Source organism: Macaca thibetana, chromosome 1, assembly GCF_024542745.1.
Source record: "Macaca thibetana thibetana isolate TM-01 chromosome 1, ASM2454274v1, whole genome shotgun sequence".
Lineage (NCBI taxonomy): Eukaryota > Metazoa > Chordata > Mammalia > Primates > Cercopithecidae > Macaca > Macaca thibetana.
The window spans coordinates 16,431,304-16,445,838 of NC_065578.1; the positions used below are offsets into that span (position 1 = coordinate 16,431,304).

A 14,535-nucleotide genomic window follows, 5' to 3' on the forward strand; every position below is an offset into this window, starting at 1 on the left:
AAAAAGCACAGATGTACACAACTGATGAAGCCTTTCACTTCAGGCTGCCTTTCCTGCCATAACCCAGGCACTAAAATAGCTCCAAAATTGATAAGTAATGGCAACCACTGCTGGAGGACAGGGAAGACCTGTTAGCCCCTCAAACTCACCATGATCCCAAGTATCACTGAAGCCAAATTCCCAACCCAAGACATCAGAAGGGAACAAGGTCCCAGGCAATACAGAAATGTTAGCCTAGAGTCTAGTGAAATACCTATTTTATGGTGTATGTTATCACTCTTGTCTGATCCCTCTCTGAGCCCCTATTCTCCGAGCTACACCCAGAGCCCTGCATTCTCCGGTGATATCACAATTCTGCTACAAGTCTGTCCTCGGTGTGACCCCTGATGTCCTTCAAGAGCTGAGCCTATCAACAATCACCTTCATCCTTCCCTCCCCTCATTCCCCAGACATTCCAGATGTTCCATCTATTTAACCCCCCATACCAGGGTGTCAAAGGCAACCATGGGGGTGGCAGTGGGAACAAGCATTCCAAACAAAAGGAACAGCATCTGCAAAGTCCTGTTCCTCTGGCAAGAGCTGCCTCAGGTATCACTTCCAACAGAGGACACCTCTGACTGTCTACCTCTCCCCGGTGCCAGGTACCCCCGATATCTGTGATACCTCCGTGTCCAGAATGCGATTCTACCTCATCACTCCATGTCTTAGTCTGTTCCTGCTGCCATAGCAAAATACCACAGACTGCATAATCTACAAAGATTAGAAATGTTTGGCTCACAGGTCGGGAGGTCAAGATCAAGGCACCCACAGATGTGGTGTCTGGTAAGTGTCCACTCTCTGATTCCAAGACCGTACCTTATTGCTACATCCTCCAGAAGGGACGAATGCTGTGTTCTCGCATTGTGGAAGAGTGGAGGGCCAGGCAGCCAAGGTCCTCTTTTATGGGGAATTAGTCCCATTCATGAGGATAGAACCCTCATGACAATCACTTACTTCCGAAAAGGCCCCACCTTTTCACCACCACCACAACGGGGATGAGGTTTCAACATGAATTTTGTAGGGACACATTCAGACCACAACATTCAGACAAGAAAAGAAATTACCCTGCAATGCCTTCCCCCGGGGAAACTAAGCCAGCGCTTTATGATGCTTTAATCATGTTGTATCACTAGCATCTATCTGTCTGTGACCAAGTAAAAATAAAATGAGCCAGGTGTGTGCCTAAGGACTTGGCCGATAGAGGCTGGTATGTACGAAATAATAGCTAACCTTCATGTGACTGGCGCTCGCTTAGTGTTTTATGTATGTTAACTCATTAAAACGATATGGTAATCATCAAAGCCACCCTGAGGTAGACATCTTTGTTACGCCCGCTTTACAGAGAGGCCAAGTGAGGCACAGGGAGGTTAGGAGAGCCAGAAAGCAGCACAGCAGGGACTGCAGTCCATGCAGTCTGGCTTCAGAGCTCATGCGCTTGTCCATTTTCACCATCTGTCTAAGAAAGGGCCCTGGAGGTGGGAGAGGCCATACACTTCTCCTCTAGAGGCAGGAGGATGCTCAGTGTCAATGTCGACTTGGTTATCAGCATCAGCAGAACCTAAACCTTCTGCCAGGGTTATCCTGGGGAACTTAGGCATCCAAAGCCTACCCACACCCAGATGCAAGGGTACTAAGCCCCAGCCTTGGCAGCAGAAATTGGCAGAACTGTATCCTCAGAACTGGGGATGGGTCGCCTGGGGGCTCTTTCCCTTTGTCCCCTCTGCCAGCCCCACCCAGCCCCTGACCCAGCTGCCAGGACCCTGCCTCCCTCCCCCCTGCACCTGGCTGCCCTGGCAGACAGCCCCAGACCCCTCGCAGAGGATGAGCCTCCCCAAGCTCTGAGCAGCTGCCAGGCCTTGCTGGAGCCCGGCAGGCATCTTCTGGGCACCACGTGCCACCCCGCTAGGCCTGGCGTGCCAGCAGTTCCGCATTAGGTTGATGGCCCCGCACAGCCCATGGAGCTGCTATTTTTAATTTAATTGGAGAGTCAGAGGAGAGAGATGGTACCCAACAAGGGAGTTTTAAAAGCTTCGGGGGTGGGGGAGGGGGGAGAAAAAGTGAAGAAAAGTTCATAATTATACACTAGGCAGCCAGATTTGATGCTTGAACAGAAAGGTTAAATGTTACATTCAGAATGAAATGAGGAAAAGGGTTCTGATGACAGTTGCCCAGAGCTAAATAAGGAAAGAAAATGTCCCTTGCCCATCTCCCCTCCAGGCCCTCCTTTCCCTTGTCCTACATTTCTAAGCTGCCCCCACTTCTGCCTTTTAAGGCTCAGGTGTGTACAAACACAGGAGTTTCAAGTGCAAAGATTGCTGCCCAGGGTGCCCACACCTCGACTGCTATCCAAAAGCAGCTTTCACACAAGCCTGGGAAAATCAATACATCTGCATCTCAGGCCAAGGGAACCAAGAAGGCACAGAAAGCTAAGAAGGCAGCCTGCCACTGTCGGTGATAACACAGGCTTTAGTATGGACAGATGTAGATTCAAAGCTCTCCTCTACCAAGGAACAAATATTGTGGATCAGCTCACTCAATACCTTTATGTCACCTCTTTCAGCTACCTCCAAGTAATGAGCCAAACAGAAATCTGCTGGACAACAACTTTCTAATAGCAAGTGACAGACCCAGATGAGACACTCTCTTCATGCTTCCTTTTCCTGCAGGAAATATAGGGGGTGATGCCTGGAGCTGCCACAGCCGTTTTGTGACCACAACCCAACAAGCCTACACACTGAAGGTGGAGAAATGGAAAGATAAAGAGAGACCTTGGTGCTGTAGATTTGACACTGTTCCCCTGGAGTGTCTACTTGTTGCCTGAGACAAATAAATCTGTTTTGGCCAATTTTAGCCTAGTGTTCTAGGCATGCTGAATCCATTCCTAACTCTGACAAATCGTGATTAGCTTGAACTTGAGTGTGAACTTAAACAAGTGCTTAACATCGCTAATCTTTGGTTTTCTTATTTGCAAGTGGGGACAAACATCACTCATTTCACAATGTGCACGTGAGGATTAAATGTGACTCCATTTGTAAAACTCTCATCACAATGCTTGGCAAGTGATGGTAGCTGCCATTGTTATCAACACTTCTGTTTAATAGGTGAGTGACATCAACTTAAAAACTTGAAAGTCATTTCTCTTACCTCAGTAGCACATCATAGCTTCACAGTGAGTTCTCATCCCCTATCTTAGCTTGTCTTCAACCCCAAATCTCTGACAGGAGGTGGTTATTACTTCCTATTTTATACTTGATAGACTCAAAGAGGTTAAATAACTTGCCCAAGGCAGCTCAGTTCGTGATAGGGCCACCCTGAAACTCAACCTGACACCAAGTCTGGGGCTTGCACCAGGCTGGTTCTGAGTTGGTCTAAGAATTCTTATTCCAGGCTCCTACTCTTTTCCCTGGGGACTGCTGATGCTTCAACTGTGGGAGCAAACACATGAGAATATGGCTCACGTATTCAAAGACAAGGTGAGCTGGACTCTGCCCTCCAAATCTTCTTCTACTTGCCCTGAGACATCTGGGTTCCTTGAGCTCCAGTCTTCCAAACTACACTTGTTACTCTATTCCAGCTCTTAACATTAAGGAGCCAAGAATCCCTTTCAGAAACTGCTGGATAACACTATGGTTGAGAGCCCAGGCTGGGTTCAAACCCCAGTTCTGGCACTTAACAGAAAACACATTTCATTAAATAAATTGTATATTGTGGCTCCTTTCTCTGTATTAGTCAGAGTAAGCAAAAGAGTTGCTGTAACAAACAGCCCCACACTCTCAGTGGCAGAACATAGATTCCTCATGCCACAGGCTAGTGTTAGTGGGGTTGGGCAGGGGTTTCTGTTCCACCCAGGCACTCAGGCTTCTTCCATCTGCAACTCTTGCCATCCCCTAAGGCTTACACATCCTCCCCATTGACCTATCCCGCAGGCTGTGAAGGGGTATTTTTAAGGTCAGGTGCATGCCAAATGGGCCAGAACTCAGCCACCTGGCCCTATATAACTGCTGAGGACTTGGGAGCATTGCCTCAGTGTGCCATTGAAGGAGAGAACACAGTTACTGATGGTCCCTAGCAACCTCATCTCAGTCCACTCCATTGAAAGTGGCCATCCCTCCACCTCCAGATCACATGACCGTGTCACATTTGATTCATTTCATTCATCATCATCAGAAATATTAACGTATGTACTGTCTACAATAGATCCCACAGGATGCTGTAAGCTGGAAACCAGAAACCTTGTACATCTTTCTCACCTCAAGTCCCCAGTGTCCAGCACAGCTCCTAAAACATGGTAGGTACTTGAATATTCATCAGATATATACCAAACAAATACAAGAAAGAAGGAAAACTTTCAACAGAATATTGGGACACCTGGGATGGATGGATAGAATGTGGCAGTGGAAGAACACAGGGTCCAGACCCTTGCCTATTTGGCTCAGTGGCAGCCACTGTTCACAGGCCCCAGACACCTCAGAGACTGCCCTGGCCCCTACCTGGCTCTCTCACACTTATACTCCCTGAGACTCCCCAAGGGGCCGCCCACCCTATCCCCATCCATCACAGGAGCCAGTGCTGCTTCCAAACAAGTTGTTTATTTGCAGATATAAAACAAGGTCCAACCACGGGTGGCAAGGGCATCCCAGGCTCACCTGCAGCAATGCCTCCCTGGCCAGAAAGGGCCTGTAGGACCAGAAATGTCAACTCTTCCCCATCCCCTAGTCAAAAATAATTGGGACTCCTAGCAGAAGCGTTACCCCAGTTAAAACCTACTCAACCAAGAAGAATGAGACAAACCAAGTGAAATGTCAATGAAAAACCAGTGGCTCTCGGGCATGGAGATGGCAATCAGCCACTCATACTCCAATGACAGGCCACCCTGGAAAAACCGTTCCCTGCAGAGTTTCCAAGGATGACATCTTGTCTTTCCCCTTGGGTAGGTCCCACTCTTGCAACAAGATAAAACCTTAGAACCTAAAAAATACACTTATGCCCCCAGAATTCCAAAGCCAGCTCACCCCACCTCACCTCATTCTACCACCACCCAGAACATTTTGCTAAAATTAATCTGCCTGTGCCCATCTAACAGGAGCCCATTCTCAGGAGACAGCCAGTAGGGTCACATCCTCCTATGCTCACCATACTCCTCTCGGGACATCCACTCAGACTGGTAGGTAGAAAGGTGAGCCACCACGGACGCTCCTAGCCAGACACTGAAGTTTCTATTGGAACCCGCCCAGACTGTGGCCTTGGTGGAGGAGACACGATCCCCCATCAGCTCCCTGAACAGGCGCTTTGTGAACCCGGGATAGAGGGTGTTGCCCCCGCAGGCCATCACATGGGAGACCAGCAGGGGGCGCAGGGAGATCTCGCAGGACTCCACGGATTCCACGATGGCCCGTGGGATGCTGGGCCCTGGCTGCTCGAACACCTGCGGGCTAAAGAACATCTCAGGAGCCACCCGCTGCATGGGGGTCAGCTCCACGCGGGAGCCGTCTGGGAGCTGATAGGTGTTGCTCTCATCCAAGCCACTCTTCTGCCTCTCACGAAAGTCCAGGGCCTCCCCCAGATTCTGCGGCACGTAGCACTTGTTCATCTGAGTAATGGCGACCGTCTCCAGCTGAAACAGGCTGCGTCTATCGCAATCTTCCTTAAAGAGGCTCTTGAGGAGATAGGCGGAGAGATCCTGGCCGGCGAACTCCAGCGTCTTGCCACTGGCGGGCAAGGGGCGGCCCTGGTGAAAAGGCTGCACGCGGGTCAGGCCGTAGCCAGAATCAACCACCACTCCGGTCAGGAGGCCAGAGGCATACAGGGACATCTGCAGCTGGTCAGCCAGGAGAACGGATGGGACATGCAGCAACTCAAACAGGATCTGCAACAAGGGAGAATTCACTCAGTGCATTTCCCCCAGCCTGCTCAGTAGTCAAAGCTGAAGTCAGCACGGAGCCACGTCCTCAGGGGACTCTCGGGCTGCTCCAGGATGCTGCGCCCAGGGACCCTGGAGCTCATGCAGTGAGGATAAAGCAGCAGCTCTAGAGGATTAGAAGGGGAGCTGGGTTTGCCCTCAGGAGCTTGTCTGGACATGGCCGTTCAGAAGATCACTTTGGTGGAGAGGTGAGAAGAGCTCTGTGGCTGCAAGAAATGGTTCTGGGACTGGCTGCAGGAGGGACATGGCCACGGGTCATATGTGCAGCCTGAACCGCCTCTTTAGAAGAAGGAAGAACAGATTAGAAAAGAAACAAGTGTTGCATATTCACCACTGCCTCCAAAAAGTGGAGGAAGACTAGAAAGACAGACAAGAAAGATAAGACAGACAAGAAAAAAGACAAACGGGTGGAAAGAATGAAAAAGGAAAGAAAATGAAAGAGAAAAGGAAAAAAGGGAAAGATGCTCACTGCCTGGGAGCAAAAGCCTTATTTATTCTTTTTTTTTTTTTAATAAAAACCTTGCAAACGTTAAGACAAACCTGGAATTTGGATATTTAGGGTTTGCCAGAGACCCTGGGCTGGTTTTCTCCCCCTGCCCCTCACCCCCTGAATCTTTACAAAGTCTCCCTGCCCCCCATTCCTCAGCTCTGGCTGCCTTCCCAAGGTTCTAATCCCATAGAAGCAGAAAGATCACAATAGTCAATCCTTCTGTGGCCCCAGCCACTTACCGCTTCAAGCCCCCACAAGCCTGTCATCTCCCCTCAGTGGGAGGGGGCTCTCTCTATTATTACTCTCAGAAAATTGTCCCCCCACCAGCCATTTCACAAAATAGCAGCCAAGGTCCTCTTTTTCAAATAGAAAATCAGATATGACTCCCCCATTTAAAACTCTCCATTTAAAACTCCCCAGGAACTTCCTATTCACCTAGAGCAGTGGCTGGCAAGCATTTTCTGTAAAGGGGATAGACAGTAAGGGTTGCCAAATTCAGCAAATAAAACTACAGGATGCCCAGTTACATATGACTGTCAAATCAATAATAAATAATACTGTAGTGTAAGTATGCCCCATGCAATATGAAACATACTTAAATACTAAGACATTATTTGTCATTTATCTGAAACTCAAGTCTAACTAGGACATCATGCATTTTATTTAACAAATCTACGATAGTAAATATTTTAGCCTTTAACTTGATGTATGGTCTCAAACAGTCTCTGCTGCAACGACTGAACTCAGATGCGGGAGTATGAAAGCACGCTCTGCCAAACCCTAAATATCAGAATTCCTGTTTTGTCTTGATGTTTGGAAAGTTTTTATTTAAAAAATAATAATAGGGCTTTGTCTACCAGGCAATAAGCATATTTTCTTTTTTCTTTCCTCCCCTTTCTGTCTTACACAACATATAAATGAATGCGTGTGGCTATGTTCCAATAAAACTTTATTTACAAAATAGGTGGTGGGCCGGATTTGGCTCACTGGGTTGCCAATCCTTGATTTAGAGTAGAATCCAAGCACTACCCACAGCCTACCAGGCCTACAAGGCCCACCGTCCGCCAGCCTCACCATCCTACTTGCCTCTTGCCACTCTTGCTGCTGAAATCACCTCCGTCAGAGAAGCCCTTCCTGAGTACTCTCTTCAAACAGGTTCCCCACCCCAACAGTCCACCATGATCCCATTTCATTACGGTTCTAGAACTCATCGCTACCTGGAATTATTTGTCAGCTCCTTCATGGAAGCTCTACTGAGGGCCAGAACATGGCCTATATATCAGCAATTATGGAATCCATAAGCAAATAATCCCACGTCTTTCTCCCTGGTAACAACCCCCTTTCCACCGAGCACTTTGGTTGCTACATGTCCGTCTGCAGGTGGGGCCTCCATGAGCTCCCTTGCTTAGAGGCACACCAGGCACCCACTAGGCTCTTGGGAAATGTTTGTGGGGCAATTTGTTGGTTTCTATTTTTTTTTATTTTTTTTATTTTTATTTTTTTTTTGAGACAAGGCCTTGCTCTGTTGCCCAGGCTAGAGTGCAGTGGCATGACCTCAGTTCACCCTATTCTCAACCTCCCAGGCTCAAGTGATCCTCCCACCTCAGTCTCCCAGGTAGCTGGGACCACAAGCATGCACCCTACGCCTGGCTAATTTTTGTATTTTTTTATAGAGACGGGATCTCACTATATTGCCCAGGCTGGTCGTGAACTCCTGGACTCAAGCGATCTGCCCACCCGCCGGGGACTCCCAAAGTGTTGGGATTACAGGCATAAGCCACCACACTCAGTTGGCAATTTATCTTAAAAAGCACAATTCCTGGTGCCCAATCAGTCCAGACATAGTGTCAGTCTGTTTCCCGCTCCCGAGTGGGAGCAGCCCCCGGAAGGCCTCACCTCCAACATCTTTTTTCGGTCCGCAGGCTCCCTCAAGGGGGTCTCTGTGATGATCACAGGGGGGACCTCGTGCTCCCGTTTGTGGTTCTCCAACACAAATGACCAGAGGTACTGCACGCCCTCCCAGTTGAGGATGCGGCCCCGCTCGATGGGGTAGCTAAAGGTATCAGGATGGCAAATGTCGATGCCCAGGCTCACGCGCCTCCGGGCGTAGCTGGGGCCAGGGTTCTCCTTGCACGGTAGGTAGTTCACGATGTTCGGGAAGACCATCTGAGGCTCATTCCAGCCAGCCGTGCCAGCCTTCAAAAAGCCAGACCCGTGGTCAATGATAACGGTTCTTGCAGCCATGGCGGAGGCAGAGGTGGGTGGGACCTGTGGATGCAAAGGATGGGGTTAGTTGTGCAGACAGCCTACACCACCATAAGCAGCTTCCCCCTCCACCCAACAGTCAAACCTCAGGGCTTCCCCTGAAGCTTGTCCACTGACCCCTCCAAGCCTTTGCACAAGCCATTACCTGAGCCTGGAACACTCTCCCCATCCCAAATTCCCAATCACCCTACCAGGCTCCCTTAATGGGCCACGTCCAGGAAGTGGCACCCACCCCTCCTGCCCACTCAAGCTTCTCCCGCTGCACTCTGCACACACATGTATCCTGAGGAGAGCACTCCTGCCCCATGATCCAACTCTGCAAAGATTACTCTTTGCAGACTCAGCAAGAAGCTTGCCACTTGGGAAGTCCTTGTAGACACTGGCTGCCTAATTAGAGGGCACAAGGAACATGAAACATCAGCCTCAGAGCCACCACCTTCAGTAATAACAATGTCATAGCAACAGCAGCAGAAGCAGGCGTTGTATCAGTGAGCATGGCAGCAGCTGCAGGGACCATTTCTGGAGAACATACCCTTTCTCCAGTACCACAAGGAACACTTTGCATGTTAGGTTGGACTAGGTAAAACTGCCATTTGTGTCTGTGAAAATGGTCAGAGATCAGCAATTTCACATGGTTTCACCTGATACATGGACTCATTTAATATCTGCCACAATGTATAAGGCAGGTGATGTCCACTTTATAGATGAAGAAACTGAGGCACAGAGGGGTAAGATTACTTTCCCAGGGGTATACAACTAACAAAAACAGAGTTAAGAGTCAAACACAAGCCAGACTGCAAAGGCTATGTCCTGAGCATCAAGCATGAGAGGCATCAGGCATCAGGTGTTAAACATGAGCTAAGCATCTAACACCTGATAAGGGAGACGATCAGGAAGATTCCATGATTGTGGTTAGTTTCTTCACCTGTAAAGCGGGGAGAACAACAGCCCCCCCTGCTGAAAAGGTAGCTATGGTCACTACCTGATGTCCAAACTTACTAAAAAGCTACAGTAGCCAAGACAATGTGGGGGTTACTGGTAAAAGAATAGTCAAGGCCAGGTGCGGTGGTTCACGCCTGTAATCTCAGCACTTTGGGAGGCCAAGGCGGGCAGATAACCCTGACGTTAGGAGTTCAAGACCAGCCTGGCCAACATGATGAAACCCCATCTCTATTAAAAGTACAAAAATTAGCCGGCGTGGTGGCGCACTTTTAATCCCAGCTACTCGGGAGGCAGAGGAACAAGAATCGCTTGAAACTGGGAGGCGGATGTTGCAATGAGCCAAGATTGCACCATCACACTCCAGAATAGGTGACAGAGTGAGACTCCATCTCAAAAAATAAATAAATAAAAATTTTTAAAAAAAATAGTCACATAGATCCATGGAACAGAAAGTCCAGAAACAGGCTCACACACAAAACAAGTGTTGTTTGATCTTTGACAAAGTCCCAAAAAATAATTAAATGGAGAAATGATAGTCTTTACAACAAATAGCAAAGAACAATTGGATGTCCATATACAAAAAAAAGAACCTTAGCCTATACCTCACACCTTATAAAAAATGAACTTAAAATGGATCATAGAAATAAATGTAAAACCTGAAACCATAACACTTCTAAAAGAACACCTAGTAGGAGAAACCGTGAAGGCAAAGTTTCCTTAGAACATTAGAAGCCTGACCCACAAAAGAACAAACTGATAAACTGGACTTCATCACATTTAGGAACTTTTGTCCTTCAGAGACGCTATTTACTATAAAGAGAATGAAAAGACAAGCCACAGACTGGGAGAAAATACTTACAAATCATATATTTAATACAGAACTCTCAAAACCCAGTAATAGGAGAAACAAGCCAATTTTTTTTAAATGGGCAAAAGCTTTGAAGAGTCACTTCACCAAAGAAGATAGATGGATGGCAGATAAGCACATAAAAATGTATTCAGCATCATTACTCATTAGGGAAATGCCAGTTAAAATCACAACAAGATATTTCTATGTACCTACCTATCAGAATGACTGAAATTAAGGACCAGCCTTACCAAGTGCTGACAAGGAAGTGGAGAAATTGGAAATCTCATGCACGGTTGGTGGGAATGGAAAATGGTGTGTCAGTTTCTTAAAAAGTTCAACATACTTTGGGAGGCCAAGACGGGCACCTGAGATTGGGAGTTAAGAGACCAGCTTGACCAACATGGAGAAACCTCGTCTCTACTAAAAATACAAAAAATAAAAAAAGCCGGGTGTGGTGGCGCATGCCTGTAATCCCAGCTACTCGGGAGGTTGAAGCATGAGAATCTCTTGAACCCAGGAGGTGGAGGTTGCAGTGAGCCAAGATCGCACCATTGTACTCCAGCCTGGGTGACAAGAGTGAAACTCTGTCCCCCTCCACCCAAAAAAAAAAAAAAAAAAAAGGTTCAACATACACCTACCATATGACCTGCACTTCCCCTCTTAGGTATTTAACTCAAGGGAAATGAAAACGTACCTTAACACAAACACCTTTATGCACATACATATAGTAGCCGGAGAGCCTTATTCCTAATGGTCAAAAACTAGAAACAACCCAAAGCCCTTCAGCTAGGGAATGGACAGACAAATCTCCATTCAGGGGAATACTACCTGGCAACAAAACAGAATGAACAACCGATATGCACCATAACATGAATACATGCATAAATCTCAAATGCCCGAGGCCGAAAGAAGCCAGACCCTAAAGACGACAAACCGTATGACTCCATTCCCGTGACATTCTGGAGAAGGTAAAACTATAAGGACCAAAATCAGATCAGTGGCCACCGGCTGCCAGGTGGTGAGAGAGGATGACCAGAGGGGGCATGGCAGAATCTGGGGCCGTGACAGAACTATGCTATATCTTGTTTGTGGAGCTGGGCACACTTCCGTATGCATTTGTCAAATTCCCACAACTAATTCTTTCTAGAGTAAAAACACAATGTTTTTGAGACAGGATCTTGCTCTTGCACAGGCTGGAGGGCAGTGGCACGATCATGTCTCACTTCAGCCTCAATCTCCTAGCCTCAAGCAATCCTCCCACATCAGCCTCCTGGGTAGTTGGGACTACAGGTGCAAGCCACCCACACCCAGCTAATTTTCCTAGGCAACAGCCTGGGCTGGTCTCAAACTCCTGGGCTCAAGCAATCTGCCCACCTAGGCCTCCCAAAGTGCTGGGATTACAGGTGTAAGCCAACACATCTGGCCCTAGTGGAAAAAAAAAAAAAAAGAAAAAAAGGGAAAAATGCAGCGGGTATGGGGGTGTGGTAATATTCGATGAAAGGTGTATGAACTCATCTTGCAGAATACAAATTGTCAGACAGACTGGGTACCTAGACTATACGTGGGTGCTTCCCGTAAGACAGGCCTCCAGAAAGGCAGCTCAGGCCGAAGGCAGCATTCTGGGGTTGTGGCTCCCCCAGCTATCTGCTCGGCTCCGTTTCTGGACAGCAGTTGCATCTATCCATCACTACTGAGCATGACAACCATGGCCTGGCCCTGGCCAGCGGCTCCCTGCTGTCACCAGCCGTGGGGCAGAGAACAGGCTTCTCTGCCTTTAATCAGCTCTGACATAGACCCGGGGAGAGCCGAGAAGGAGCGTGGAGATGGAGCTGCGGTGGCCCGGCCTCCTGCCTCGCCTCCTGGCAGGTTGAGTGATGGATTCCTCACACTCCATCATCCAGAGTGACCGAGAACTGGCTGCCTGCATGACATTCCGGGAAGCGGGCTCTGCTGCTGACAAGGCCCTCTGCATCAGACAGCAGGTGACTGATACATGCTTCTTGGCCCTGGCACGTGGAGTCATGGGAGACACTGGCAGAGTGATCTCCACCGGGGCTGTGAACAAAGTGCGCATGGCAGGGGTAGGGGATGGGAGAGGACTCCAGGTTGGTGGCCCAAGTGACCTGGCCTGGGAGTAGGAGGGTGGGAGGCAGGGGCCATCCTTCCCCTGGCACATGACTGTAAAAGAAAGTCTGGATGGCTCCAAGGAGCCAGCTTTCAGGACAGAGATAAAATCCGTATATGCAAAAGCATTTTTACTGAGCCACCAATTCTACAAATTCCCATAAGCATCTACCTAGGTATAAAACCTGTTCTAGGCTGGCACGATTTCTCCCCTTCTGGAGTTTACATTCTAGTAAGAAAGAACGTCCATAAGCACCAAAACAAACACAGCATGCCAAGGAAGATCAGTACAGCAGAGAAAAAGAAAACCTGGTAAGGACAGGGAACTCAAGAGGCACAGAGGCACAATGTTATTTTCAGCACAGCAGTCATCAAAGGCCTCCCCTAGGGTGACATCTGAGCAGAAAACTGAATGAAGTGAGGGGATAAGGCACATGAATACCTGGAAAAGCATTCCGCCCCAAAGGAACAGCAAGTGCAAAGGCCCTGAGGAAGACAAGGTCAGGTGAGTTCTAGGATCAGCCAGGAGGTCTGTGTAGCAGGGACACGGTGAGTGGAGGGAGGATACTGGAGATCTGAGAAGGGCCTTGTAGACCTTTGTATCATGCTTGCAGATGTAGGAGGCCACTGGGGGCTTGGCCAGAGGAATGGCATGATCTGACTTCACTTGTGAAAGGATCATTTTGGCCAACAGAAAGGACAGACTGCAAAGAGCAGAAGAAAGATTACAGAAGGTGAAAGGTGTGGGTAGCCTGCAATAAAGGGGTGGCCAGGAAGACGGTGCAAGGTGATCAGATTCTGTATATACCTAAGTAAGGCAGATAGACTGAAATATGAGACCAGGAGAAGAATGAAGGAAGACACCACAATTTTTAGCCTGAAAAGCTAGAAGAATAAAGTATCCATTTACTATGATGGAAAAGACCATGGGGGAACAGTTTGGCATTTGGGAGGAAATTAGGAAATTTATTTGGGACATGTTAAGTTGGAGGTGTCTATTAAATATATGTAAAGATGTCTGAGCTAATGGTGTAATTGGGAGTTCCTGAATGGATGGAATTGAAAGTGGTTGACGTCAGGCAAGGTAGCTCATGCCTACAATCCCAGCACTTTGGAAGGCCAAGGCAGGTGGATCACCTGAGGTCAGAAGTTTCAGACCAGTCTGGCCAACATGGCAAAATCCCATCTCTACTGAAAAATAGAAAAATTAGCTAGGTGTGGTGGCATGCACCTGTAATCCCAGCTACTCAGGAGGCTGAGGCAGGAGAATTGCTTGAACCCAGGAGGTGGAGGGTGCCGTGAGCCGAGATCATGCCACTGCACTCCAGCCTGGGTGACAGAGTGAGACTCCGTCTCAAAAAAAAAACAAAGAAAGTGGTTGGGATGGAAGTGATCATGAAGCGATGTAGTGTATACAAAGACTCATGCCTGAGGGCCTCTAAGGTCTAGTGGCCAGGCCTTGGGAAGGCACCAATAAAGAGGACTGAGTAAGAGTGGCCAGGGAGGAGAGCGGGAAGCCCAGAGGGAACAGTGTCCCGGGGCCAAGCAGAGAAAGTATTTCAAGAAAGGAAGAATGGAATGGGGTGAGAAATTAGGAGGAAGACAAAGGACTATCCATTGCATTTAGCAACATGGAAGTTACCAGCAGCCTTGGCTAAAGCATGTCCATTGAAGAGGTGAGAAAAAGCTTGAAAAGGTTGATTCAAGAAAGGGTGAGACATTGAGAGCGATTCTACCAAACTGACCCAGGCTCTGCAAAAATATCACAGCATACACAACAATGAAATGTTAAAGAAGTGTTCAAAATTGAAGGACATGGCAACCAACACCATGCACACTTTGTGACCCCAGATTGGGGGGGGGGGGGAAAAAAGCATTGAGGTACATTACCATAGGCTTCTAATG

The 14,535-nt window shown here is 48.1% G+C and overlaps 1 protein-coding gene across 1 annotated transcript in view; it reads right to left on the minus strand.

The window, feature by feature from the left end:
- Positions 1-4,609: 4,609 nt before the first annotated feature.
- The window catches only part of ACTL8 (actin like 8), a 74,311-nt gene continuing 64,385 nt past the window's right edge, over positions 4,610-14,535 (minus strand). The window contains exons 2-3 of the mRNA XM_050792011.1: positions 8,346-8,717; positions 4,610-5,905 (exon numbers count right to left, since the gene is read on the minus strand). Coding sequence (XP_050647968.1) covers positions 5,153-5,905; positions 8,346-8,693 — 1,101 coding nt within the window. The 5' untranslated portion in view covers positions 8,694-8,717 and the 3' untranslated portion in view covers positions 4,610-5,152. The remainder of the gene's footprint in view (positions 5,906-8,345; positions 8,718-14,535) is intronic.